Source organism: Haemaphysalis longicornis, unplaced genomic scaffold (genome assembly GCF_048455015.1).
Source record: "Haemaphysalis longicornis isolate Haplotype H1 unplaced genomic scaffold, Haemaphysalis longicornis Haplotype H1 scaffold_8, whole genome shotgun sequence".
In the NCBI taxonomy this organism is placed as follows: domain Eukaryota; kingdom Metazoa; phylum Arthropoda; class Arachnida; order Ixodida; family Ixodidae; genus Haemaphysalis; species Haemaphysalis longicornis.
In genome coordinates, this window is record NW_027526445.1 from 126,268,265 (window position 1) to 126,293,308 (window position 25,044).

Consider the following 25,044-nt stretch of genomic DNA (forward strand, 5'->3'; position numbering starts at 1 on the left):
CATACTCGCGCTGGTACCTAGGCACCATTTGTCACACTCGACATACAAACTTTGCACAGGGCTAGTCCGGAAAGCACCAGACGCAAGTCGAAGGCCCAAGTGCTGCACTGGGTCGAGCATTTTCAAAGCAGTTTCCCTTCCTGAACCATACACAACCCTCCCATAGTCTAACCGCGAGCCTACCAGGCTGGTAAACACTCGCAGCAGAAGTTGTTTGTCAGCCCCGTACGAGTGATGCGACAACACCTTGAGAATATTCACTGTTTTAAGACATTTTTGTTTTAGTTGTTTCATATGAGGGATAAAGGAAAGTTTTTCATCAAGGACTACTCCTAAGAACTTGTGTTCTTTTTTGACCGGAAGCGAGACACCATTCAGTTTGATGTCTGGATCTGGCCTGATCCGACGCCTTTTGGAGAACACAACACAAGTTCTCTTAACTGGGTTTAGCTTAAAACCGTTCTGATCAGCCCAGCCAGATAGCTTATTAACACCAAGCTGGATGCGCAAATTGACATATTACACGACTTAAAAGATATTGGGCATCATCTACATACATTGTACAGGAAATGGTTCGTGGCAACGCCTTTCGAAGTGAGTTCATCTTGACTATGAACAACGTGCAGCTCAAAACGCCACCTTGAGGCACACCATTTTCCTCCACAAAAACATTTGAAAGGGCAGTACCAACTCTTACACGAAAGGTTCGTTCTGCCAGATAGCTATAAAGAGTGTTAAAGCCTGGCGATACTATTGAATTGATTGATTGTAGGGTTTACCGCGCCGACACAACGCAGGCGATGAGGGGCGCCGTAGTGGAGGGCTCCGAATTAATTTTGACCACCTGGGGATATTTACCGTGCGCCGAAATCTCGTACACACGGGCGTTTTTCCTTTTCGCCTCCATCAGAAAAGCGGTCACCGCGGCCTCGCGACCCGCGACCTCGTGCTCAGCAGCGCAAGCCTGGCGATACTAATTAACAACTCGTTTACCGCAACATCGTATTTGCGCCTCTTTCTTCGCTTTCGTTTCTTTTTCTTTTGGTGCAAATTACTTCGACCACCTTCCTGTTGGCTTCACCGCGTTTGCGTCTCTTCGCTTTCGTTGCTTCGCCTTAAGCCCGTTCTACACGGTGCGATTTTCCCTGCGAATTCGCAGGTGCGGCGCCGCTTGTGCGGCAGAACCACCTTTTTTCGTTGCCGCGGCAAAGTGATGAATGTTTGGCACGGTCGGTCATCCCCCGCGAACGCGTAGAAGGGCCGGACCTGCGGCCAATAGGAACACAGCTAGGTGAATGTCACGGCATCACCATCTGCACGTTAGCAACCAGACAGCGTTGCTTGAATGCGCGCGGCGTAAGCGCGGGTGCACCGAAACACACGCACGGGCGTTCAACACCATGTCGCGCGCCGTTTTCATCGAATGCTTAATCGGCATCCGCGCAAGTGGCGGACATCACAGCAGAGAAGTACAGAAGAACATAGACTTTCTCAATATCGCCTAGAGCGAAAAGTGTCGCTGCGATCGCACGCCGCCATGGGAATAGTGGGCAGTATTCTAAGTATTCTAGTTCACTATATATGGGCAGTGTGGGAATCGGATTGGCAGCAAGTGGCTAGTACAAACGGTTATGGATTAGGCTTCTCGGCTCTGAAGTACTTGTTAGTTCTGTTTTCGGTGTTCTTTTCCGTTTTCGGGATGCCACTTTCTGGCATTCAATGGCTATCTCAGATATGTCTAAATAACAGCGGGATTAGCACTTAACACATATGCTCGCCTCAGCGGCGAGTTTCTTAAGATGAAGGGGTGACCACATGCAGTGACGGTGACAAGCGACGCCGAAAACGTAACTCAAAAGGTACAACACCACAGTGTACTGGGTGACCGACAAGCGAAAAAAAAATTAATACAGTGCCGCCAATGTCCTCTGTCGTCGTCGCTGGTCGCTACAGTTCACTGTATCGCCGCTGCCGCTCACTTGTGGGCAGCTTGTGGAGCGACGGTCCCAGCGGCGTGTTATATACGGCTTCATACCGCTTGCCGCCGCCGCCCACACTACAGCCACTATGTAAGTTACGCTAGCCCACGCTATCCGTTCTCAGCAGACATTCAGTTACGATTTCCGCATCGCTTCGTCGCCGCCGCTGCGTTTACTTACCCCTTGAAACATGCACTGCCTAAAGCGCCGATCGAAGGACTTTAGCACTGCCTTGGCCAGGCGCAATGAGGCAACATACATAGCTACTCGACAAGCCAGTATTTATTTGCCATTTAAAGCATTCATGCAATTTCATAATGCTTTGCGTGCGTGCTTGAACGCTTACTTGCGGTAATAGGCTCCGCCTCTAAGTTTATTTATATCTGCTTGGACAAAACAAATAAATACGACGCGATTAATAAATACGACACGATTACATCATTCCTGCATCTCTATGTTGCATCTGCTTCGCCTGCCAAAGCGCGCAGCATACGATAATAATACTGGATTAAGAGGAAGAAAGAACACAGTTTAAGACAATCTAAATAATTCTTTTCAGCTAAATATTACAAAAAATCAAAGAAAACCTCACCCAGTTTGGAGTATGTAATAATTTAAAAATAAATGTCGCGACGCGCACAAATCAATGTCGAGACATTGATGACGATGCCACTAGCTGGCAATTTTTACGCAGCGTCTAGAGTGCCGTCCGACGGCACTCTAGCTGATCGTTGCAGGCATGGCTAGAGTGCCGTCTGACGACATTCGAATATTTAACGCTAGGCTAGCACCACCGAAAGAGTCTGTTTGTTTTGTGTTTCTGTGTTGTGTCGAAGACCGGCATTAAAGAAAAAAAGTCGTTGTAGTGTAGAGGATCCCTCTTAGCTTATTGATCCCCGAGTCGATGGTTCGACACCGGCTCTTGCCTCGGTTGTTGTTGTTTTTTTTTTTCGTTATTTATTTGAAGTGTAATTTTTGTGCCTGAGGTTAGTTTTGGTGTTTGAGATGATTTCTTTGTGTGCGTTAGGTTAGCTTATGTTATGTTTAGGTTAGGTTGCCTAGCTTTACGTTATCTAGAGCGATGTACTGCCAGACGCGGCAATTTTTTCATAAAACGCCGGTGGACGTCGATATAGCGGAGTGCTTATAAAACCGTCGGACGGCACTATAGACATACCCTTCTTTTTACAATGTATTCTTCGACAACTTCTTTCAAAGATTGGCCCACCGGTGTGGCTCAGTGGATAAGGCATTGTACTGCAGAACCCAAGGACGCGGGATCAATTCCCGGCCGCTGCGGCTGCTTTTCTGATGGAGGCGAAAAGCGAAAACACCCGTGTGTCGAGATTTCAGCGCACGCTAAAGATACCCGGGGATTCTAAATTAATACACAGCCCTTCACTACGGCGTGCCTCATAGACCGGGTGTAGCTTCGGCGCGTTAAACCCCACAATCAATCAAATTCTTTCAAAGAATCGCGCTCGGGCTGTGAGGGGACGGCGGAGGGGTGGATCTTGTGAGTAAATTTTCACATTCCATTAAAATTCGACAAATGTATGTCAGAGTCTGCCTGACGTTCAACGTAGTACAGATGCGATGTTGCTGGCCTAGCTTGTTGTGGTGGCGCCTGAAATTCCCTTGGACTCGTCGTAAAGCTCTTAATCCTCCTTTGTAACGCCTTTTGCTCCGTTGTCCATCTAGCGACAGCAGCCGCAGCTTTTTTTCTGTGGACACGATCCGTACGACGGAGGTTGCGAAACATCACAATCTGCGGACGTGGTATGGCATCGTGATGTGCAGTCCTTGTGAGAAAGCGCCCTCAACACACACACCCACACGCACACACACACGCACGCGCACACACACACACACACACACACACACACACACACACACACACACACACACACACACACACACACACACACACACACACACACACACACACACACACACACACACACACACACACACACGCGCGCGCGCGCGCGCGCGCACGGGCACACAGCATCGCACAGGACCATTTGAATGTTTGGCAATGTGCCCGTGTCACTGACAATTAAAACAATGCGTAGTCACGCCAATTAAATATTCTTCTGAGTAGCTACAATACCCAAAGAACGCTACAACGCTAAGGCATGAGAGAGCCGCTCGTGAACTCAATCCAGAACCACTGAGCCACATCGCGACTCAGTAATTGTGCCGTTGTTTTAATCGGGAAACGTAAGACACCTATACTATATTGGAGCACGCCTTAATGCCCGAAGTCGCTGAGTAGGAGGGCGGAACAGAAGCTCGAATGGTCATACCAGCGACTTCCATGACTTCGAGGAGTCGGTCAGTCACAATAGGTGTTCAAACCGTGACGATGAGCGCTGCCATATTTGTTGGGGCGATTTCACGAGTGTGACGGCGTCGTGCACGCCGGAACGTCGACAAGGAACACGCACCGTTGTCCTCGTAGACAACGGTCTGCCCTGCTGCTAGAGGCTTCTTACTCGGCCTCCAAAGGGAGCATATTGGCTGCGTCGACTGAATCATGGCTGCTATTTCTGCCAGTTGCAACTTTTTACACCTATCTACTGTAAATGCAACCCCGTCCATGGCCTCGAGTACACTGAAGAAGCGTTGTCTTGCACCTAGCTGACAGCGTGCCTCTTTAGTGGTGGTTGGTATGGTAAAAGTTCAGAAGCAGCATCACCGGGAACGCCATGGCGGGACGTATTCTTGACTATTCGAAGACATCATCTTCACTGTGAGACCGTCCGTGATGGCAACATGGAGCAAAGGCGATGAAGATAGGCCCCCGCGAACAGCGGGCACCACGCGCGGCGCTGAAGGAGCCGCTTGACATGCGTCACTTGCCTTGCAGACTTCTGCACGAGATTAAACGGCGACAGCACATGGCAGGAGGAGCAGTGTGTGGTTAAAGTAAAATAAAAAGGTGAAAATTCACGGTGAAGATATGTCAAACAGCCTACTGCGTTGATCTTCATCTTCTCTTCCCAAATGATATCCTGCGTGCGTTGCTGTCACTGTATAGGGTGTGATTGATAGATTGATTGTAGGGTTTAACGCACTGACGCAACGCAGGCGATAAGGCGCGCCGTAGTGGAGGGCTCCGGATTAATTTCGACCACCTGGGGATCTTTAACGTGCGCCGAAATCTCGAACCCACCGGTGTTTTTGCTTTTCGCATCCATCAGAAAAGCGGCCGTCGCGGCCGGGAATCAAACCCGCTACCTTTATATGGTGTGAGCTCAACTGGGAGGACTGTCGCAGTGGGAGTCATGCATTCCTTCCAGATGTTTCCCGCTTTGCCATTAAAACCTTCACATCACAGCGTTGTTCGTTACTGCTACATACCGCAGCAGGGGTTCACGTGCTCACGCCCCTGGCGCGAGAGGGGGCTGCTTGTTCCGACGCCATGTTTTAGCCGCAGCCGGCGGCTGCACTCTGACTCGCTTCCGCAATAATCGGCATCGAGACTTGACAGTTGCCGTCGCCAAAGTGCCCCGGGGCACAAAAATTTAAAATGGCTGCGAAAATATCCGTTTGATTTACATTCGTTTTCTTTAGGCGGTCACTGGCCATTATTTCCAACTGGTTCTTTACTGGTATTGCCATATTTTTATTGGGCATTCATGCGCAGGAAGTTAAAGATGGGAGTCTTGTGTGCCACAGCAATGAATGAATTCATGAGTTTCCCGTTGTCACTGCAGTGACAGGCGTACAAACCTAATCTCATTTATCAGCAGGCCGCTATTGCGCTATACCTTTAGTTTTTGGCAGGCCATATACTTCAAATTCGTGCCTTCTCACGCAAAGTATAACCAAGAAGGAGGCATGGGTTGGTAAATGCACCTCCAAATTTGAAATTTCCGCGACGTTCTAGGACAGTTATAGCAGTTCTTCTTTACTGCTATTCATCAAGGAACGTATGTTGAACCGAGGTTTCCATTAGACAACATTTATATTCCCGGGATCAGAACAGCTCAGGCCGTGCGGCGGTAGACCAAGCCTTCAAGTAATCATCTAAGGCCATGAGGTCCTTGCAGAAGAGTTGTGAGTGGCAGGGGAAGCCCCGGTCGTAGTTTCTAGTCGGCGCAATTGTTGTTCAGTCCGCTCATCAGGAGGTGCCTACGGAAGCAGCGCGACAGCTGGCACGCAAGCTTTTTACACCCTATTGCCCAGGTCACCAGAAGAGTGCGCACTAGAGTTACTAATGGCGTATTCTGTTGGCCACTCCGGTCCTCTGGTTCGGAGTCGCCAGATGCCAAGGCGGCTCGTAATCAGAGCGCGAGAGGCAGCGTACCAACCGAATGCATCGTCTATCTCGGAGCAGCAAAGGGGCCTTAGGAGCAGCACTCCTGTAGCGCCACCGTGCAGCCAGCGGGGGAAGCCACCGGGTAAACATTCCTGCGCTGCATCGACAAATGGCGCCGATCAGTTAAGTGACCAAACCGCGGCATTTTCTGCCACGTGACCCGTCCTCCCGGCCAGATCGCGCCACGCTCTCACTTCGAAGTCAGAGCGGTCGGGAGCGCTCCGAGTCGGAGGCTGACGCTCCGAAAGAACCAACCGAAGGTAGTTCGAGCGCTCGAATTCTACCAACCGAAGGCGCAACCGATTTTCAGAGCACTCTAGAGTGCTCGTAAACGCCCAACCGAATACGCCATAAGTAAGCTTTCAGCAACGGCGGCCATTTTGGTGTTTATCAGTGTTGCCAGATTGCCGCGTCTAGGACCTCGCCGCTAACTTTTACCGGGTCGTTCGTAAACAACACTGCCGAAAACTCAGCAAACGGCATTTTCGGACGCACTTATGCAGCTGAAATGCTGCGAAGAGCGTTATCTTTGGTTCGCGTTCGGAACAACGTCAGTTGCGCGCAGCCGCAGAGCAGGGAGAACAAGCTAAGACTACCATAGCGGATCGACTGAAAGGCATAAACAACAAAATGGCGGCGCCCATTACCCGACGCAGTGTAAACAAATGTCACGTGATACGAACTGACCAATCATCGCGGCGGAGTGGCGAAACAATAGTAGAAAAGAGTGCCGATACTCTGAAACCTATAGTGACAGTATCGCACACCGCTCTTCGCAATGGCGATTACTCTCTTTGCAGTAGCAGGTCAGATAAGAGATACGCGGTAGGATGAGTAATCATACGGAACGAGGGAAAAGAAATACACGTTGCCGTGCACATTGGTCAACACCACGTTAGAATTCATGAGATACGATCAAACTGAACTACATTTCCCACCACAATGGTACAGTCGTGTGCCGCGGAGGGGGCTTTGATCGGCGGCAGCCGCGACCCAATCGCATAAACAAGAACCTCTGACGTCATTGAGACCCGACCAGTAGGTTGCCGGTGAGAAGCCATTGGACCATCCGTTTTTCTTTTTATCTAGGTTATTTTTCACATTTGCGATGAATAATGGTACCTGGGATAATGGAGTTTTTTTAACGAAGCATTGAAAACTTGTATTTCGTCTTCATGGTCCCAACAACAGTTCAATCAGAGGTCCAGTTACACGTGCATTTTAATATCGGCTCGGAAACCCTGCGAAACAACTTTTTTTTTTTTTTTTGCGAGACGAACTAGTTTTTGTTTGTTGTTTTTGGTTTGTTTGCTTCGTTTTATTTTTCCTTTAGCTATATTGTGTCTAGGAAATTCGTGGTTTCTTTACACTTTTACTCTCTAGACTATTTTGTCATTTTACGATACTAGTGCATTCTATCATTCCCCTCTCCCCTCCTCCAACCAGCAGGTGTTCCGGCGGTCTTTCCTTTGAATATTTCTCACAGTAAATGTCCCTTTTCTTACTACCAACAACTTTTTCTCGTCGATAAGGCATTGCACCCATACCGTGGTGCAGGCCATAAACACAGCTTTCTGGCCGCAGATGGGAAGCGGCCACAGCAAATTAACGTACATCCAGTCCTCGTCCCTTGACGCGTATGGACCCCATCAACTAAGGCCCCCTTACTGTTAACGGCGACACACCGAGCAACGACGGGGAAGCGGGCACGCAGCTTGGCATGACGGCCTGTGACAAGGGACGTCGCTCGGATTCAGGCACCCTTTCGCTTCTCCACACGTGGGTGCTTCGGTGTTGTACAGCGGCAGTCCTTCATCCAAGGACGCTCTCACTGAGCGGAAAGGTCACGCGCTTCAAACACAAGGAATGCGAGCGCGTATATCTGCAGCATGTGACACTGTTACTGACGGGAGCTTTGGGGAGAGGAGGAATAATTTTATTAACAGCGAAGCTGTTTCGAAATTTATTGATTCTAGTGTTTCACAAAACTCAGCATAACAGTTTATATATAAAGAAAACAAATCGCCGTCACCGGCAGGATAGAACCTGTGTTCGGTGGATCAACGTAGTTGGAGTCAGCCGTCTTACCCAATCGGCTAAGACCGTGAGTTAGCACCCGAGAGTCAAACGGCTTACTCACTGGGCTGTGACGGTGGGGCGAGGAACCGGGCCACCTGTTCGACGCGGTACACGTGATAGGGTGCACGCTGCACCTGCGGGCGCCTATACTCGGTTACAACTCAAGAACGGCACCACCTCATGTAGTGTATCATTCCGCCAAAGCACCGGACCCGTGACGTCAGTACGCGCGCGTTTTGAAAGGGGTTTGCTATGAATGCGGGATATCGTCTGCCTTGTCTCACGCAGTTTGTTTGTGGTCACTGGAGTCGTTTATAAGCATATTAAGTCCAAAAAATCACGGGAACGGCTCACGCCATGTTCAAAATATTCCCAGTAACGCCCTACTTGCGCCGCACGGAGAAACATCCGGCTACGGTGATAAGGCACAGCGGCAACTTCCGGTGCCGTTCTTAAGCTGTCACCGAGTGTAGTTTAAGCGTGCGCGTTCTGTTCGTTCATTCTGCCTCGTCGATTTGCTTCTTCGCCGTTACAGCAACAAAGATGGAGTAACAGTCGCTGCAGCAGCGAAGAAGAAGCAAATCGGCTGCAATCATGGATGCAACCGTCGTGATGGTCGCGAAGTTATGTACAGCTTCGCTACCTTCAAATCTTACGCGTTAGCGTGAGTTTCCTTCATTTTTTGAAGTGAATGCTTTTGTCCCATTTGGATAAAGGGGTGGGGGTGTGGGAGTGGAGCTCTGTGGTAGTTGAAGACAACAAGCTGGATATGTGTCCCCTAGGACGTAAAGATACGCATTCGTGTCGCATGCTTGCATGTTTGCGCCAATTTGTATCTAAGGTAGACGCTGTTCAAACGCGGGGGTTCTCGGCGCAGCTTCGGAGTAGTGCGAATGCGTTAGACCTGAGACCTACAGATTAGGACATCGGCCTTGTTGGGTGCAACCGCTTTGCACCATCCGCTCGCAAAATTTTCCAAATATTGTTTTGTCGGCGCAGGGGGAAGCGCATATTGGACAGCCTGGTGTTGTTTTCTTTAAAAAAAAGCGTCGATATGTCGCGCGAAAGACCGCGCTCACAACCCAGCTCCCTCGTCCTTCGCATCCGCTGCACTTCAAAGCACCAATGTTTGAGACGTGCGTGGAATGCTGTTGTGATTTTTTCTCCAGAAAGTATACTTTCCCAGTATTCACAATTCCGGCTCATTCAGTGTGATTTCGAATGAATGAATTTACAATTTTCACAACGACAAAAACCTCCCCTCTTTCCATTGGTGATCTATCCACGCTTGTCATAGCAGCATGGCCATGGAAGCATCCTTGATCTACGGTCATGAATGACTTTGGGAGACCACGTCATGAGCGCTTACTCCGGTGCGGGGATCTACGTGAAATGGGGAAATTGGTGACAACAGTACTCTTAGAACCCGGAAGCTAGCTATCATACAAACACGGACGGTAACGGAGAACTCGTCACTTCTTGCTTGTCTACTCGTGTATGTATTTTGCTCGCAGACGTTGGTATCGGTCGGCAGCAGGGTCCACCACGGGTCTTGTGGACTGCTGGTGTCGAGTGCGTAGCTCTGATTGATGCTGCCATTGTCCTTAAATACAGCTAATTAATAAACGTTGCTTTGAAGTTCGCCTAGAGGCTGTGTGCCGTCCTTATTTGCCGTGATGGCTCCAAAAAATGAAAAGTCGAATTTCAAACGAGTGTAGCCAAGATGCTAAACGGCGACTTGAGAGAAAAGTTAAATGCTCAATATAAATAGAACAGAGATGTTAAAACTACCATCTAATCACTTTGATTGATTATAAGCCTCAGTCCTTGTTGTGGTAAAATCCGAGTTTTTTCCAGTCTCTATGCAGACAATACTTGAGCTCTTGCAGCTACTTCTGGTTTCATTGCGCGCGGGTACAGTGTTATTTTTCTTTTCATCCTTAGCCTCGCAAAGATTGAAGTGTGCGACATCCGGCGCAGTTGACATAATTGGTCAACCACGCGCCGTCTAGACTGGGTTTCACATTGGGTGCAAACACACAAGCCCGATTCCTCCAGTACAAGTATTTGCTGGAAGACATAGCACGGGGACTAGGTTCAGCTCTAAACAGTTATGTAGTGTGAGTGTCGGCCGATCCGGCGGAATTACCTAGATGAATTCGACATCCCATTGCCTGCTCAGTGCCGAAATGGCGATTTGCAGTACCAAGGCCCGATTTTTGTCACCGACACTTTTTTTCCTTTTTCTACTTTTTTTCAGGGCCCTCGGCGATGATCATGATGCTCGACCGAGACGTCTACACCGAGCAAGGGACGGAAACGCCGTAGCAATCTTCGGCTGAGGATGTGAGGAGGGGTGGTGTGGCGTGCGGCCCATGGCAACCGAGAATCCTCTGATCGCGCACGATCACGTGGCCTCTGCCATGACCCTGGGCAGTGGTGCTGGTGGCAGACAGCAGCAGCAGCATCTTCTGCACCAACCTCAACAGCAGCAGCATGGAAGGTCGACGTCACTGGGGCTCACGGCGCTCATGTCGTCCTGCCAGCTCAACAACGAGCTCGAGGTCAAGGCGCTTCTGCAGAGGAAGGTGGGTGAGACGAAGCAGTTGAGGCGGGGTGTAGGCGTGCGCCCTCTCGTGGCACCTGTAAGCATCTGGCTAAGCCTTAAAGGAGCCATGAAGAGAAAATACAACTTTGTTTTATTTGAAAGAACTAGGATTCAGTATCTCACTCAGCTCCATTACAGCAACAAAAGATATTTTTTAACAAAAAAAGCAAGAAGTATATAAAAACTTTCAAATTTTGCGCCACAGTGACGTGTTATGAGCAAGAATGACGTCATACGGGCCAACTATAAAACATAATTTTCAGTGCGTTAACCTGCACGTTAGCATTCAAGTGATGCGGTCAAATGGAACTAGAGGCCCCATTACAGACGCCCAGTCATGTGTCGTCGCGACAGGTCAGTTAGGCGGCCGGCAATCGCGCAAACAAGGTTCCGTGACGTCATAGAAAAGTTGCGGGAAATTGGCTAGGGGGTCGCGACTGCTTCACACGTTTCCGTTAATATCTCCGTTATTTGTTCGAAGATTGCGATGATATTGGTATTTATTTATTTATTTATTATACCTCAAAAACCCCAGGGCGGGGTGTTACATGAGGGGTGGGCATTTCATACAGGGTTTCTTCGATGTGCGTTTTGAAAAGTATGGGGCTGGAGTGGCGCACGACGTGGGGCGGAAGGTCGTTCCAATCCTTCGCTGTCTGAACAAAGAATGACCGAAGGTGAGCAGTTGTACGGGCATGCGCAGGGTAAACTGGGTTGTTGTGGTTCGTGCGGCAAGATATGCGATGCGCGGGCATGATAACAGATGCGTCTGACAGTGAGTGAAAAAAATTATGAAAAAGAGCTAATCTAGCGGCTTTGCTATCATTGTTATCGGGACTAAGCAGTCTTTCTAATAAACCCAACTTGTATTTTGTCTTCATGGCTCCTTTAAGACAAATCTCCGTCAAACAGACTTGACGATGGTTACAAAATATTATAGTATAGGAGAAAAAATGAAAGGAGAGAAGGCGGATAGTGGTCCCATGGTTTGGTGTGAGAACACCCCCCGAAATTTTAGAAGTGGCGCATCCACCTCGTTTCGGCCTTTATTACCAACCATGCTTTAACACACTTCATCTATAAATTTAAATGTAAAAACGTAAATAAGATAAGAAAACGAAACAAAGATATTGTATGGGCGCAGACTACCTTTTCAAACTTTTTTTACCGGCAGGGTATTATACCCCCAAAAACAATTTCTGGCTACACTGCTGCCACAGAGCCTTCCTTAGGTGGGCCGTAGCATTCCCGGACGAAGAAAAGCGTTCAGCACGGCCTGTGTCCTCTCAACGCATGTTCGGCGCATTCGCATCAGACACTTTTGCCGAGAAGCCCGCGACGCTGCAATCTACCAAAAGCTCGAGAATAATTCTCTTAAACCAGTCGGGTGGTGAAATGAGGGTCACATTGTTGAGACGATCACGTGAGGCGCTGCTGTCGCCGAACTAGAAGGGAGAGAGCAACCCCGCGGGGAGAACTGAAGCTTTGGGATGAAAATAGTTCCCTGGTATGTATACGTACCTTGAACTTGGTGTGGTTGCAGATTCCTAGACAGTGCCTTTCTCAAGGCCCGCACGCGGCGTGCCAACGGTACTAAATTTGCAATGCAGGAAACACTACTCCCCATATTGCCCTTCAATTTGGTCCCATGTCCACTTTCGCCCAGTTGTCGTAATATGTCGCAACTGCCCCGAATTCGGCCAAGCTCACTTGTGCCTCATGGCGCTGGACAACCTCATTGGGCATGCGTTGCGCTACTCTGCTCACCTACGCGGCGCGTGATCGACATGCAAAATGCAAAAATGAAATGGAGCACCGGAGCATGCAAAAAAAAAAAAAAAACAGGTAGTTCGAGTATGTCGTCTTTTCTCCCTTCGCATGCGCATTGGCTTTAACGGGGTCCTAAAAACGCTGCTTAGATTGCGACATTCAGCTGACGACCGCCGTAACAACCGACGCAAAAGTGATAAACAACGCGCTGTGAGCAGAATACGTTAAGCACACGATGGCCGCGAGTGTAAGGGTGGGGCGCAGAGGGTGTAGGCAGTGGGCACTGTATAGTAATATAATTGCACGCAGACCTGCGGTTCGCAACAAAGTAGCCAGTTATAGTGTGGAACAAAAAGCAAATAGAAAGTACAGTCAAGGTTGACTCCTCCTATGAATGAATGAATGAATAAAAAACACGAAATAGGATAGCAGGTTATGGGCGTAGGTGTACATAAACAAACACGAACACATTAGTTTTAGCTGACCGTTTTTTCCGGTCAGCTCCGCTCCGATAGCAAGTGGGAGCGCCATTGCGCATGCTTGGCGCGCTTAGACGCGAATGGCATTGCTTCCGGTTACGCCGAGCGGGCCGCCGGTACCGCAGCGTACCGTGGAAGACGTTCAGCTAAAACTCTCTATTCTAGCGTGTGCCTGCTTGCGCGCTATGGCCAACTCTCTTTTAAAATCGCAATGCGAAAAGCTCAAGCTGAAAAGGGGGATTTGAGACCGCAAAAAAGGATAATACTTGTTTCACGCGAACACTACACAAGTTCCTCCAAATCCACCAGCAGCATCCGATTGAAGCCTAACACACTCGACACGCAACTTTCGCATGCGAAGTCTCACGCCTTCTTAGCTTCCTTCGGGAGACGGAACTAACTGGTGGACTCAGGGTGAAGTGGCTGTACTATTTCTTCATTTGGTTTTTCTTGGGCGGAGAAATAGCTGGCACGTCCTGCCAGGCTAACACCGTCTGATCCAACAACACAACCAACCAACCTGACCCGTAAATGACCGTCGACACGCCGAAGACAACGTGGTTTCCTCTTTTTGCAGGATGCTTTTTTTTGTCACATTTACCGGCGCGGATAACGGATCCATTATGCACCACCGAACAACCTCAAATAGTCTACTTTCAGGAGCCTTCAAGTCCCGCTGTGTCGGAGCGATCGGTGTCGCCGAGTAAAGGAGCCTACGCTCCCAGCAACTGGCCGGACATAGAGAGTGACATCAAGGTCATCAAATACAACCGCTCACGGCACTGGTGAACAAGGGTGATGGGTAGCCGGATTTAGTTATGAGCGAGTCATGTGGCGTGAAAAGCCGATGCCTCGTTGCCTTGCTTCGGTGGGTGCTCCTCAAAGTACTTCACAAATTCCATTGTGTTTCCGTCTTCTGGTGCAGACGTAGTAAGCTTTGGTTCGGGTTCGGGGAGCGAACTTCGGCCTAAGGGACGTTTCACCTGTGCCTTAATCACAAACCCACAGAAGTTCCTCCACTCTTGAACTTCAGCCATTGTTTGAAAGCAGCTACAGGTTACGTTCACCGCTAACTCGGCGTTCCCCTCTGGTCCCGTCTCTCCTTAGCCACTTTTGGTTGATTGATTGATTGATTGATTGATTGATTGATTGATTGATTGATTGATTGATTGATTGATTGATTGATTGATTGATTGATTGATTGATTGATTGATTGATTGATTGATTGATTGATTGATTGATTGATTGTAAGGTTTAACGCGCCGACGCAACGCAGGCGATCAGGCGCGCCGTGGTGGAGGGCTCCTGAATAATTTTTTTGACCGGCTGGGGATCTTTAACATGCACCGAAAGCTCGTACACCCGGGCGTTTTTGCTTTTCGCCTCCACCAGAGAATCGGCCACCGCGGTCGGGAATAGAACCGGCGTCTTCGTGCTCAGCAGCCCGACGCCTTACCCACTGAGTCACCTGGATGGGTCACTGTTATTTGCGTATTCCACCTTTGGTCACTTTTCCGTAACACAGCTAGGCCCAAGTCCGCTTCTTTTGGGGAATTTCAGCTGTGACATCTTTCATCCGAGCTTCGAGCTTCCTTCTTTATTCAAGATGTCCAGTTCTAATCGCTGCGGAATACTCTCACTTTTATTTTCACATGGCTCCCTTGACGCGATGCAAGTGTTTTTTCAAGGTTATTTCATAGTTTCTTGATTTAGATGTAATAACTCATTTCTGTCAGCGCGCATTAGTTGTACATCATTGTTTTTAACGACACGGCAGCCTACTGTTCATTGCTAGAGAGGGTTTGCCGGATGCCCCCCATGCCCGCACCAATTCATGGTGAGACTTCTTTCCCGCGCTTAAAATCATCACTGGCAACCTCCCCATTGTTTATTTCCCTCTTCGAGTATATCATTACCTATGCTAAAGTTGGGCTTTCTGCATGTCTATTTAACGCTTATTTGAGATTATTCGCACTCCATCTGTAACCCTACGTCGTATCTTGCTTAGTACAGTTTCTGCAGCATCATTTGCGGATGCTATCCACCCTGACTGAACTAGACAATGTCATCTGCAAATCTAAAATCACTCGGGCATTCTCTACGTACGTATGTCCCTGACTTCTCCCAATCAAATATCCCAATCTCGGCCGTGTAATCTATCCATATAGGCCAACTTAATTTTCCGCAAACCCACACCCAGTCTGAAAAACACAACATGAAATACGAAAGGACGATCCTGTAGGGGAATGGGACATTCTATCATTTGTACAACAGAAACGTATGTCGTGCGACAGACATCATGTAGTTCTACAACAGAGATTCCTGTCGCACAACAGACCATCCTGTAGTCCCAACAGAGATTCTTGTTCTACGACAGATACTCCCGTTGCACAACACAAATTTCTGTTGTGCGACAGAGATTTTGTTGTGCTTTTCAACTGGGCAGCACGTCGTGGGAAGAACAGGGGCGTCTTCCGCGGTCATGTAAGAGCCATAGCCTCCTGTTATGCAGGAGGCTGTGTAAGAGCGCCAAGGAAGTTAAAAAAATTTTTTTTAACCTCCTTATCTTATCCGCAGCGATGGCTCAAAGGTACAGCACTCGCCTCGTATGCGGGAGGTCCGGGGTTCGAATCCTGGTACCGCCGGACACCCACCGGTTTCTTTAATGGGTACAGGCGTCCCTGGTCGAGTGCGGACCCTTGAAAGGGGATTTCACGTCTGGAAAGCTGCCTTTACCCTATCGAGGGGCCCCTGACCCTTGTCCATCTGGCGGGGCCCCCGGCCATCATGCCGCGTTGCGCCATTGCCGGGGGTGAAAGAGTCTGGCGGCTTGTCCTGCCACAGGCGGTTGCGAGTTGAGCGTCCATCGTGGCTGTGGAAGGCACCATGTGAATTCGTGTTCCTTGGTGGCGCCGGGAACGTATACCGGTAAAATAGGTACAAGCGACTCCCCGGCCTGGCGCTCGGCCCTTGTGTGGGACTACAACGCTTGGGAAGTTCACCCGGCTTGCACGGGAAATCGCCCCTATGGAATGGGGCGGCTGCAAAAACGCAGGAACTTTTTTTTTTTTTTGCCTTGATATAAATAGGTACAAGCGACTCCCCGGCCTGGCGCTCGGCCCTTGTGTGGGACTACAACGCTTGGGAAGTTCACCCGGCTTGCACGGGAAATCGCCCCTATGGAATGGGGCGGCTGCAAAATCGCAGGAACTTTTTTTTTTTTTTTTTTTTTTGAAGAGCGCACACCGATAGCCTTGGAGCACCCCCCTAGCCGCATCGGGCCCGAATCCTGTTATTCGGCGGCGTATTGGTAGCCATCGTACCACATCGTGCTTATCTGGACCTGAATCGGGGGTGGCGTCGCCTCGCTTTGAATTTCTGGTACAAACAAGGTTTACTTCTCCGCAGAATCTGCAGCGCCTTATGTAGTTACACCACCCGGTGCCTCTTCTGATGCTAAAGCGGGCGTTCTACATCATGCCAGTCATTCTACAGGAGCCATTCATTCTAAATCATGGCCAAGGTTCCGACAGTTGCGCTTCCCGCTTCGCGGGGCTTTTCAGTTGGTAGGCCACTCTGCTGCAGACGCTGAATCCGTCTACACCTGCATTCTGCTACCTCCAGCCTCTCTTCCACATAATCGGTTATTGGGGACACGAAACCTCCTCCCTTGAGGTCCGTTTCTCCGGCGCGGAGGGACAAAAATTCAAGCCTTACGTAGTCGCCCAGACAACGCAACTCACCGCGATGTGCCTTACCGTCTTCCCAACTTATAATCCGTAGGTCCTGCACTTTCCGTTTCGTGGCACGCAAATTTAACCGCGAAGGGCACGGTAGGCCATCCGTGTCTGCACCCAAGTGCCTCCTATACGCAGCTGTTCGCTCTAAAAACTGCTTCTTTCCTTATGAAAGCGACTCGCTGTTCGGATTTTTGTCGGGACGAGGTTCTAAAATCCGGAAATATGCTTAATTCGGAAGGGAAGGGCGTTGGATTTACGTGATGGGGGTAATATGTAGGCGCTGGCCATTATTGTTGCGTTGTGAAAGGAACGTAGAGAATTACGAATTAAGTCCGTATTTAAACACGATTCATTCCTCGTAAGTTATAGCTTTATATATTACGCCTGAACAGGCTGAAAGCAGCTAGCGATATGACCAAATTATGGCCATCTTTCAACTATTCTTACCCTCCTTTTCAGGCCCGCGTAGATGAGCTGACGTCGTTTCGCAGATCCAAAAGTGTACTTTAGGGCGGCATCGTCCGCACTGTGCAGCGAATAGTTAATTTGCATAGTTGGCGAAATTTACAAAAAAAAATAGTGATCTCTCTCTCTCCCTCTCTCTTTCATGGCTTTCCTCGAGCAGTCTACTTTGTTAGCTCGTGGCGATGGCTGGGCACGCAGTGTTACTTACTGGACAGAAAATATAGCCCTATCTCGTTCATAGCTCACCCTACTTAATTCTCAGCGGTGCGGGTGGATCGATTTTACTAAAGCCTTAGTTTCGGGCATTGCTAATGAAATGCGCTCATTGATATTCAAAACACTGCCGTTATGTTAGCGGTGCAGTTTTCCGGTAAATAATGGTGCTAAGTGCGCGTGTGCCTTGATAATTAATGCAAGCACTAAACGCGGAAGGCAAGTGATAAAAACAAGAATACGCTCGCTTGAGAGACAGAGAGGTATGCAGAGAGAAAGAGAGAGAGAGAGAGATTTAGCGGTGATTTTACGGTTTGGTGTCGGCACAAAATGTGCTTGAAAAAGAAATCAGTTAATAGTCCAAAAACGGCCAATGATTGCTTGCCCGATGAACGAAGGCAAATGAAGGAAATAAGTTACCTTCAGAGACCAGCTGACAGACAGACAGACAGACAGACAGAAAGAAAGAAAGAAAGAAAGAAAGAAAGAAAGAAAGAAAGAAAGAAAGAAAAGAAAGAAAGAAAGAAGGAAAGAAAGAAAGAAAGAAAGAACGAGAGAAAGAGGGGGAGCTACATTGAGCGTGAATATGCTTAGGATTTCGCTTCTATTGCGAACGACACTGGATGCGTGGCATAGGGGCCGTAGAGAATGACGTAAAAAATCGTCAGTTTGTCTTAACCTCAGAAAGCTTTCGAGTGCATGAAATTCGAAAGCTCAGCAAGCCTGCTAGCAGGCAAGCGACCACGCTCCCACGCCGGGGCTCTTTTCCTGGCGCGAACGCTTTTTTAAATTGAACATTGTAGCCAACACAAGAAAGAAAAGCGCACGAAGGACTAGCGCCTGCCTTGCATCTGTGTCTTGTCTTGCGTTCTTGTCCTTTTTTGGGGGCTGGCTGTAATGTCGAAATTTACTCAACACCAAGCAGTTCACAAGTCTGCCTTCATAAATTATTGCCCAATGCCGCACGCTGATAAGGATGCTCTGTTAGCACGGAGTTAGCTTAGTTTTTTCTTTTTTTTTTCACAGAAGAGTTCTATTAAGAGTTCATGTGCATGCATTTTTGACGCTCTACTCGCCGCGGTGGCTCAGTGGCTAAGACGTTGCGCTGCTGAGCACGAGGTCGCTGTTCGATACCCGGCCGCGGCGGCCGCTTTTCTGATGGAGGCGAAAAGCAAAAATGCCCGTTTGTACGAGATTTCGGCGCACGTTAAAGACCCCCACGTGGTCAAAATTAATCCAGAGCCCACCACTACGGCGTACCTCATCGCCTGCGTTGCGTCGGTGCGTTAAACTCTACAATCATCATTTTTCGCGCAACAAGTAAACGCGCCTACGAACGATCTGAATGCAGATCGATACCTGGTTTACGAGATGAAGGTATACTACTATTGTACCCCTTCTTCACGATGTATGCGTGCATTGTCTTATCGAGAGCCGTTTCTTTTTCGTGCTTTTCAAGAAATTCCGCTTCGACACAAACGAAGCCCGGTTTAACGCACGCGCCACGTGTCCAGAGATCTTATCCGAGCTTTTCGGTCGACCATCCGGTCTATGGGAAAACACGTTAGTTTTTCACAGGCCGCTATGTGTCCGAGTAAGAAAGCTTTCGCTTAAATATTGCTTACTTATAATTATTTTTGTGTCAGAAGCTACGCGCCAATCATATGCAGGTTTGGCCTGAGCTGTGGCGTCATGCAATGCAAGCATGGCGTTCTACATTGCGCAGGGCCGCGGCGTAGATCTCAGTTTTTGCGCCAAATTGTATGTGCGCGGCTGCCACTCACGCCTTTTGACGGCGTGGACTGTTGCCTCGTGTGCATTGTGGTAAAGCTGAGCCACGGGATTGTCTTGCAATGTAAAAGGTAGTGCTACGTTACACACACAAAGAACGTTCTTTAACCGCAAAAATGCAGTGCATATTAAAAAAAAATTCGAATTTCGCGCTACAGTGACGTAATATGGGCCGGAGGACTGTAACATGGGCCAGAAGTGCAAGCTTAGTTATCAGTGTGTTAGCTGCAGGCTACCATTCTAGTAATATGACCAACAAAACCAAAGACCCCGCTACAACTGCCTAGTCACGTTTCTTTGCGGTGGGAAGATTTTGTGACGTCATAACGAAATCGCCGGAAAGTGCCGGGGAGACAGACCTGCATGCTTCAATGTATATATATATATATATATATATATATATATATATATATATATATATTGTGAGCGCTTACTTGTGCACCTGTGAACTGGCCCACACCGTGCCCGTCCACCGTCTACCGGTGTGGTCAACCCCTCACCTGTCTTTAACCATTACAATCATCATTTGTACATAATCATCATCTCAAGTCGCGCGTGTGTGGAATCGCGATCTGGCAAGTAAAGGACGGAACCGTTCGCTCTGCTGCCTCCCTGAGAGAAGCGTCCTGTTTCCTTACAAGTGGTGGAGGTTGCGCTTGATCCCGACCTCTACTTAGCCCGGCTGCACCCCTGGAGCTCCGTTCCGGCCGCCTTTTGTCGGCGCGAACCCCTCCGATGGAGCGAGAAAGCGCGCCGAATGCCCCCGCTTCTGCCTCGTCGCCATTCGTGGTGACCTGCCCCCAGCGCGACCCCCCGTCTTTCCGTGGCCTTCGGGGCGAAGATGTCGAGGACTGGCTGGAACAGTACAACAGGGTCAGTCAGTTTAACAGGTGGGACGATGGTTTCAAGCTTCAAAATGTCGGATTCCACCTGTTTCAAGTAGCCGAAACATGGTATTTAAATAACAAGGACAGGCTTACTGATTGGGCTACCTTCACCGAAGAGATTCGCAAGATTTTCTTCGTTTCTTCCGCTCGCTCGGATGCAGCAAAAAGAAACTTGAAACCCGCAAGCAGGATCCCGGTGAGACGTACGCGTCGTATATCGAGGATGTCCTCGCTCTTTGCCGTCGGGTTAGCCCGGATATGTCGGAAGCAGACAAAGTCAAGCATCTCCTCAAGGGAATCGCTGAGTTTGCCTTCACTGCCCTAGCGCTGCAAAATCCATCCAGCGTCAATGACATAAGGGCCGCCTGTCAGCGTTTTGACCAGCTTCACGCGATTCGCCTACAACCGACTACGGGACTCACTCGTCTTCCGCCAGAGCCAGAGTTGCGAGCTTTAATACGCAGCATCATCCGCGAGGAGCTCCAGCAGCAAAGCTCCCTAAGCTCCTGCGCTCACGGTGACCGCTGCTCCCAGCCAGCAACTGACTTGCGAGAAGTTATCAAAGAAGAGCTGGCGTCAATGACTGGCAGTCCCCGCAACGGTCACTTACTTGCTCCCACCGGCGCTTCTTATGCGGACGCGCTGCAACGACCACTGGTTGCGCCAGCTGAACTTTCGTCGCCGCCGCCCATGCTCGGCCAGTTAGCAGCCGTCTCGCCGCGACGTCCCGTTCAGGGTGTCTATCCGACCTGGCGGCCACGTCTTGACGTTCGTTCAAACGAACGCCCGGTCTGCTTCTACTGCGGCATAAGAGACCACATCGCGCGCTTCTGCCGACGCCGCCTACAAGATGAACGGCGCGGTTACGCACGTGATGTCCGCTTTAACTACGCGCCTCGAGGACCTGCCCACTCTCCTGGACAACGTTCTCTGTCTCCTCAGGACTCACTCGACCATCCGCGCAGTGGCCGTGACTCGAGGCGTCGTTCACCCTCGCCTTACCGTCGTTTCGTGTCACCCATTCGCCCCGTCTCTCGTGACCCTGTCCTCCAACCGGAAAACTAGGCGCTGCAGTTTGTGGAGGGGAAACTGCATCGTTTGGACTGATTGAAACTCCTCCAGAGCGCCCTTCAAATGTGTTATCTGTGGAAGTGGAAGGTATGTGCGTGAAAGCTTTAGTTGACACCGGAGCCAGCCTTTCTGTTATGGATTCTAATCTTTGTTCTCGTCTACGAAAAGTGAAGACCCCTTACGCTGGCCCTTCGTTATCTAATGCAAACGGACATATTATGCAGCCTGTCGCAAGTTGTACTGCACGAGTGTTAATCGGGAAAGATCGTCATCATATCCAATTTGCGGTCCTGTCACAGTGCTCTCATGAACTAATTTTGGGTTGGGACTTTCTCTCCTCAGCTTCCGCCGTCATATCCTGTCGCCACCCAGCCATTCAAATCAGCGATACCGAGTTTACATCTGCTGCGACCTTACGACGTCAGGTTTTGATTCTGCATGCTGACCACGTCCTCCCGCCTGGTAGCGAAGAAGTCCTGACGGTTTCATCGGAAAACATTTTTGACGGCGACGTGATAGCTTCTCCAGCGAGCCGCTTGATTCCCCGCGGAATCGCCATGTCTACCTGCCTCCTTCGCTTTTCGCGGGGACTTGCAGCTCTGGCAGCGCTCAACACCACCGGTGAGCCAATTTTGCTACGCAAGGGCACGACCGTTGCTTCTGTTGTCGACCGCGAGCCACTTTCTATCGTGTCTAACACCATTGCTCCTTCGCGCATGCGGGATTCAGCACCCTCGGCTGTTCCGCCTAGCATCGCTACCACTGTTAGCCCAGACCTCACGGCGGCACAGACGGAACAATTGCTGGCCGTTCTGAAAAAGCACAGCGCATCATTCGACGTTTCTTCCAACACACTCAAACGTACGTCTGTCGCCGCGCATCGAATTGAAACAGACGGCTCAGCCATTGTACGCCGTCGTCCGTACAGAGTATCTTCGCACGAACGCAAAATTATAGAAGAACAAGTTTCTGACATGCTTAAGCGCGATGTCATACGCCCTTCATCAAGTTCATGGTCATCGCCGGTTGTGCTTGTGCAGAAGAAGGATGGTTCGGTTCGGTTTTGCGTTGACTACCGTGCGCTAAATAAGATAACTCGAAAAGATGTTTATCCGATGCCTCGCATCGATGACGCGCTGGACAGTCTCCAAGGGGCAGAATACTTCTCTAGTCTCGATTTACGCTCCGGATATTGGCAGATCCCGATGCACGAAGACGACAAGGAAAAAACTGCCTTCGCTACTCCAGACGGCCTCTACAAATTCAACGTGATGCCCTTTGGTCTGTGTAATGCCCCTGCGACATTTGAGCGAATGATAGACACTGTGCTCCGCGGGCTCAAATGGAAAAGCTGTCTTTGCTATCTGGACGACATCGTTGTTTTTTCGACTACGTTTGATCAACATCTGCAACGTCTAGACGAAGTACTTAGATGCCTCTCCAACGCAGGACTGCAGCTGAATACAAAAAAGTGTACTTTTGCCAGCAAGTCGATAAAAGTATTGGGACACGTCGTCAGTAAAAACGGAATCCAGCCCGACCCAGAGAAAATTTCTGCCGTTCTAAATTTTCCCCGACCACTACAGCAGAAAGACCTCCGCAGCTTCCTCGGGCTAGCATCCTATTTTCGCCGCTTCATACAAAATTTTGCGACCATTGCTTCTCCCCTGCACCACCTCCTGCGTTCTGGCATCGCTTTTGTTTGGAATGAGGAATGCGAAAGGGCTTTCCAGTCCCTTAAAGACGCCCTAACATCGAGTCCGGTGCTTGCCCATTTTGATGATGCTGCGCCAACCATTCTGCACACGGACGCCAGTGGCCAAGGCATCGGCGCGGTCTTGCTACAACTTGACTCTCACCAGAGGGAGCGAGTAGTCGCCTATGCCAGCCGGTCCCTCACCTCAGCAGAGCAGAACTACACCATAACGGAGCAGGAATGCCTCGCTGTTGTGTGGGCCATTCAAAAGTTCCGCCCCTACTTATACGGCCGGCACTTCACAGTCGTCACGGACCACCACGCCTTATGCTGGTTGTCCACGCTCAAGAACCTTTCCGGACGCCTGGGTCGTTGGATTCTCCGTCTCCAGCAATACGATTTTACCGTTGCTTACAAGTCGGGAAAGAAACACACAGACGCGGACGCTCTTTCACGCTGCCCGTTGCCTCAATCGTCCGCATCTGCCTCCCTAGCACACCAAGCTGCTCTCCCGGTCGCACCCATCCTCCCTGCAATGTTTCATATTCCAGACAACCTGCCGGCGATCCAGCGAAGCGACACTTATTGTCGTACCATAATGGACAGGATGGACGGCTCCACCCTACCTCCCAACAGCCGTCTACGTCGCCAGCTAAAGAATTTCCGGCTTGTAGATGGAATTCTTCATCGTTGCAGCCATCATCCTGAAGGAAGCAGTTGGGTCCCAGTGGTACCTCAGCCACTACGGAGAGCCATCTTAGAGGCGTTTCACGATGAAGCTACAGCAGGACATCTTGGTTATGCAAAAACCTACGACCGCATTCGCAGTCGCTACTTCTGGCCTGGACTCTCCACAGACGTGGCCAAGTATGTTTCCTCTTGCGCCAAATGCCAACACCGGAAGCGCAGTACGTCTCCCGCCCCAGGTACGCTACAACCGCTACCTTGCCCGTCGGTACCTTTCGAATCAGTGGGCATTGATCTCTACGGACCGCTTCCATGCACACCTTCCGGCTACCGCTGGATTGTGACTGCGGTTGATCAATTAACCCGGTACGCTGAGACGTCACCCTTGAGATCCGGATGCGCCCAAGAAATCGCAGATTTCGTCCTGCAGAGCATCATGTTGCGGCACGGTGCACCTCGCGTCCTTTTGAGTGACCGAGGCAAGGCCTTTTTATCGCAAGTTCTTGCGGAAATGCTTCGAGCTGCCAATATCGTTCATAAAACGACTAGCAGCTACCACCCACAGACTAACGGCCTCACCGAACGATTTCATAGAACTCTATCCGACATGCTCTCAATGTACATTAGGCCGGACCATACCAACTGGGACCACGTTCTGCCTTTCGTAACATTCGCCTATAATTCGGCTGTTCAGCGCACCACCGGCTACTCACCTTTCTTCCTCGTTTTCGGCCGTTCCCCTTCCTTTGTTATGGACAATGCTTTCCTCTCTGCTCCGGTATCTCCTGCAACGCCATTTTCCGACCAGTTCATCTCTCGGATCACTCACTGCCGTCAGCTAGCCCGCATAAACACTGAAGCCGCGCAGCAACAACGGAAAACATGGTATGATGCCACTCACCACGACGTTCATTTCCGCACGGGAGATCGAGTGTTACTCTGGACACCAATTCGCTCACCTGGCTTGTGCGAGAAGTGTTTGCACCGGTATATTGGCCCCTACGTCGTCACTGAGCAAACTTCTCCGGTGAACTACCGAGTGTCGCCGACAACTGCTTCCACGGACCGCCGCAGACGCGGAAGTGAAATTGTGCACATTTCTCGCATGAAGCGTTTCATCGACCGTGCACCTTAAATACACGCGGCCAGGCGGCCGCTTCCAACTACGGGGGGGGGGGGGGGGGGGAAATGTGAGCGCTTACTTGTGCACCTGTGAACTGGCCCACACCGTGCTCGTCCACCGTCTACCGGT

The 25,044-nt window shown here is 49.9% G+C and overlaps 1 protein-coding gene and 1 pseudogene across 1 annotated transcript in view; both read left to right on the forward strand.

The window, feature by feature from the left end:
- The window catches only part of LOC144148466 (choline/ethanolamine transporter flvcr2b pseudogene), a 33,112-nt pseudogene extending 22,399 nt beyond the window's left edge, over window positions 1-10,713 (forward strand).
- LOC144150271 (uncharacterized) overlaps window positions 1-25,044 on the forward strand; it is a 139,297-nt gene that overhangs the window by 61,209 nt on the left and 53,044 nt on the right. Inside the window, exon 2 of the mRNA XM_077682133.1 lies at window positions 10,646-10,973. Within this exon, the coding sequence (XP_077538259.1) occupies window positions 10,761-10,973 (213 nt within the window). The 5' untranslated portion in view covers window positions 10,646-10,760. The remainder of the gene's footprint in view (window positions 1-10,645; window positions 10,974-25,044) is intronic.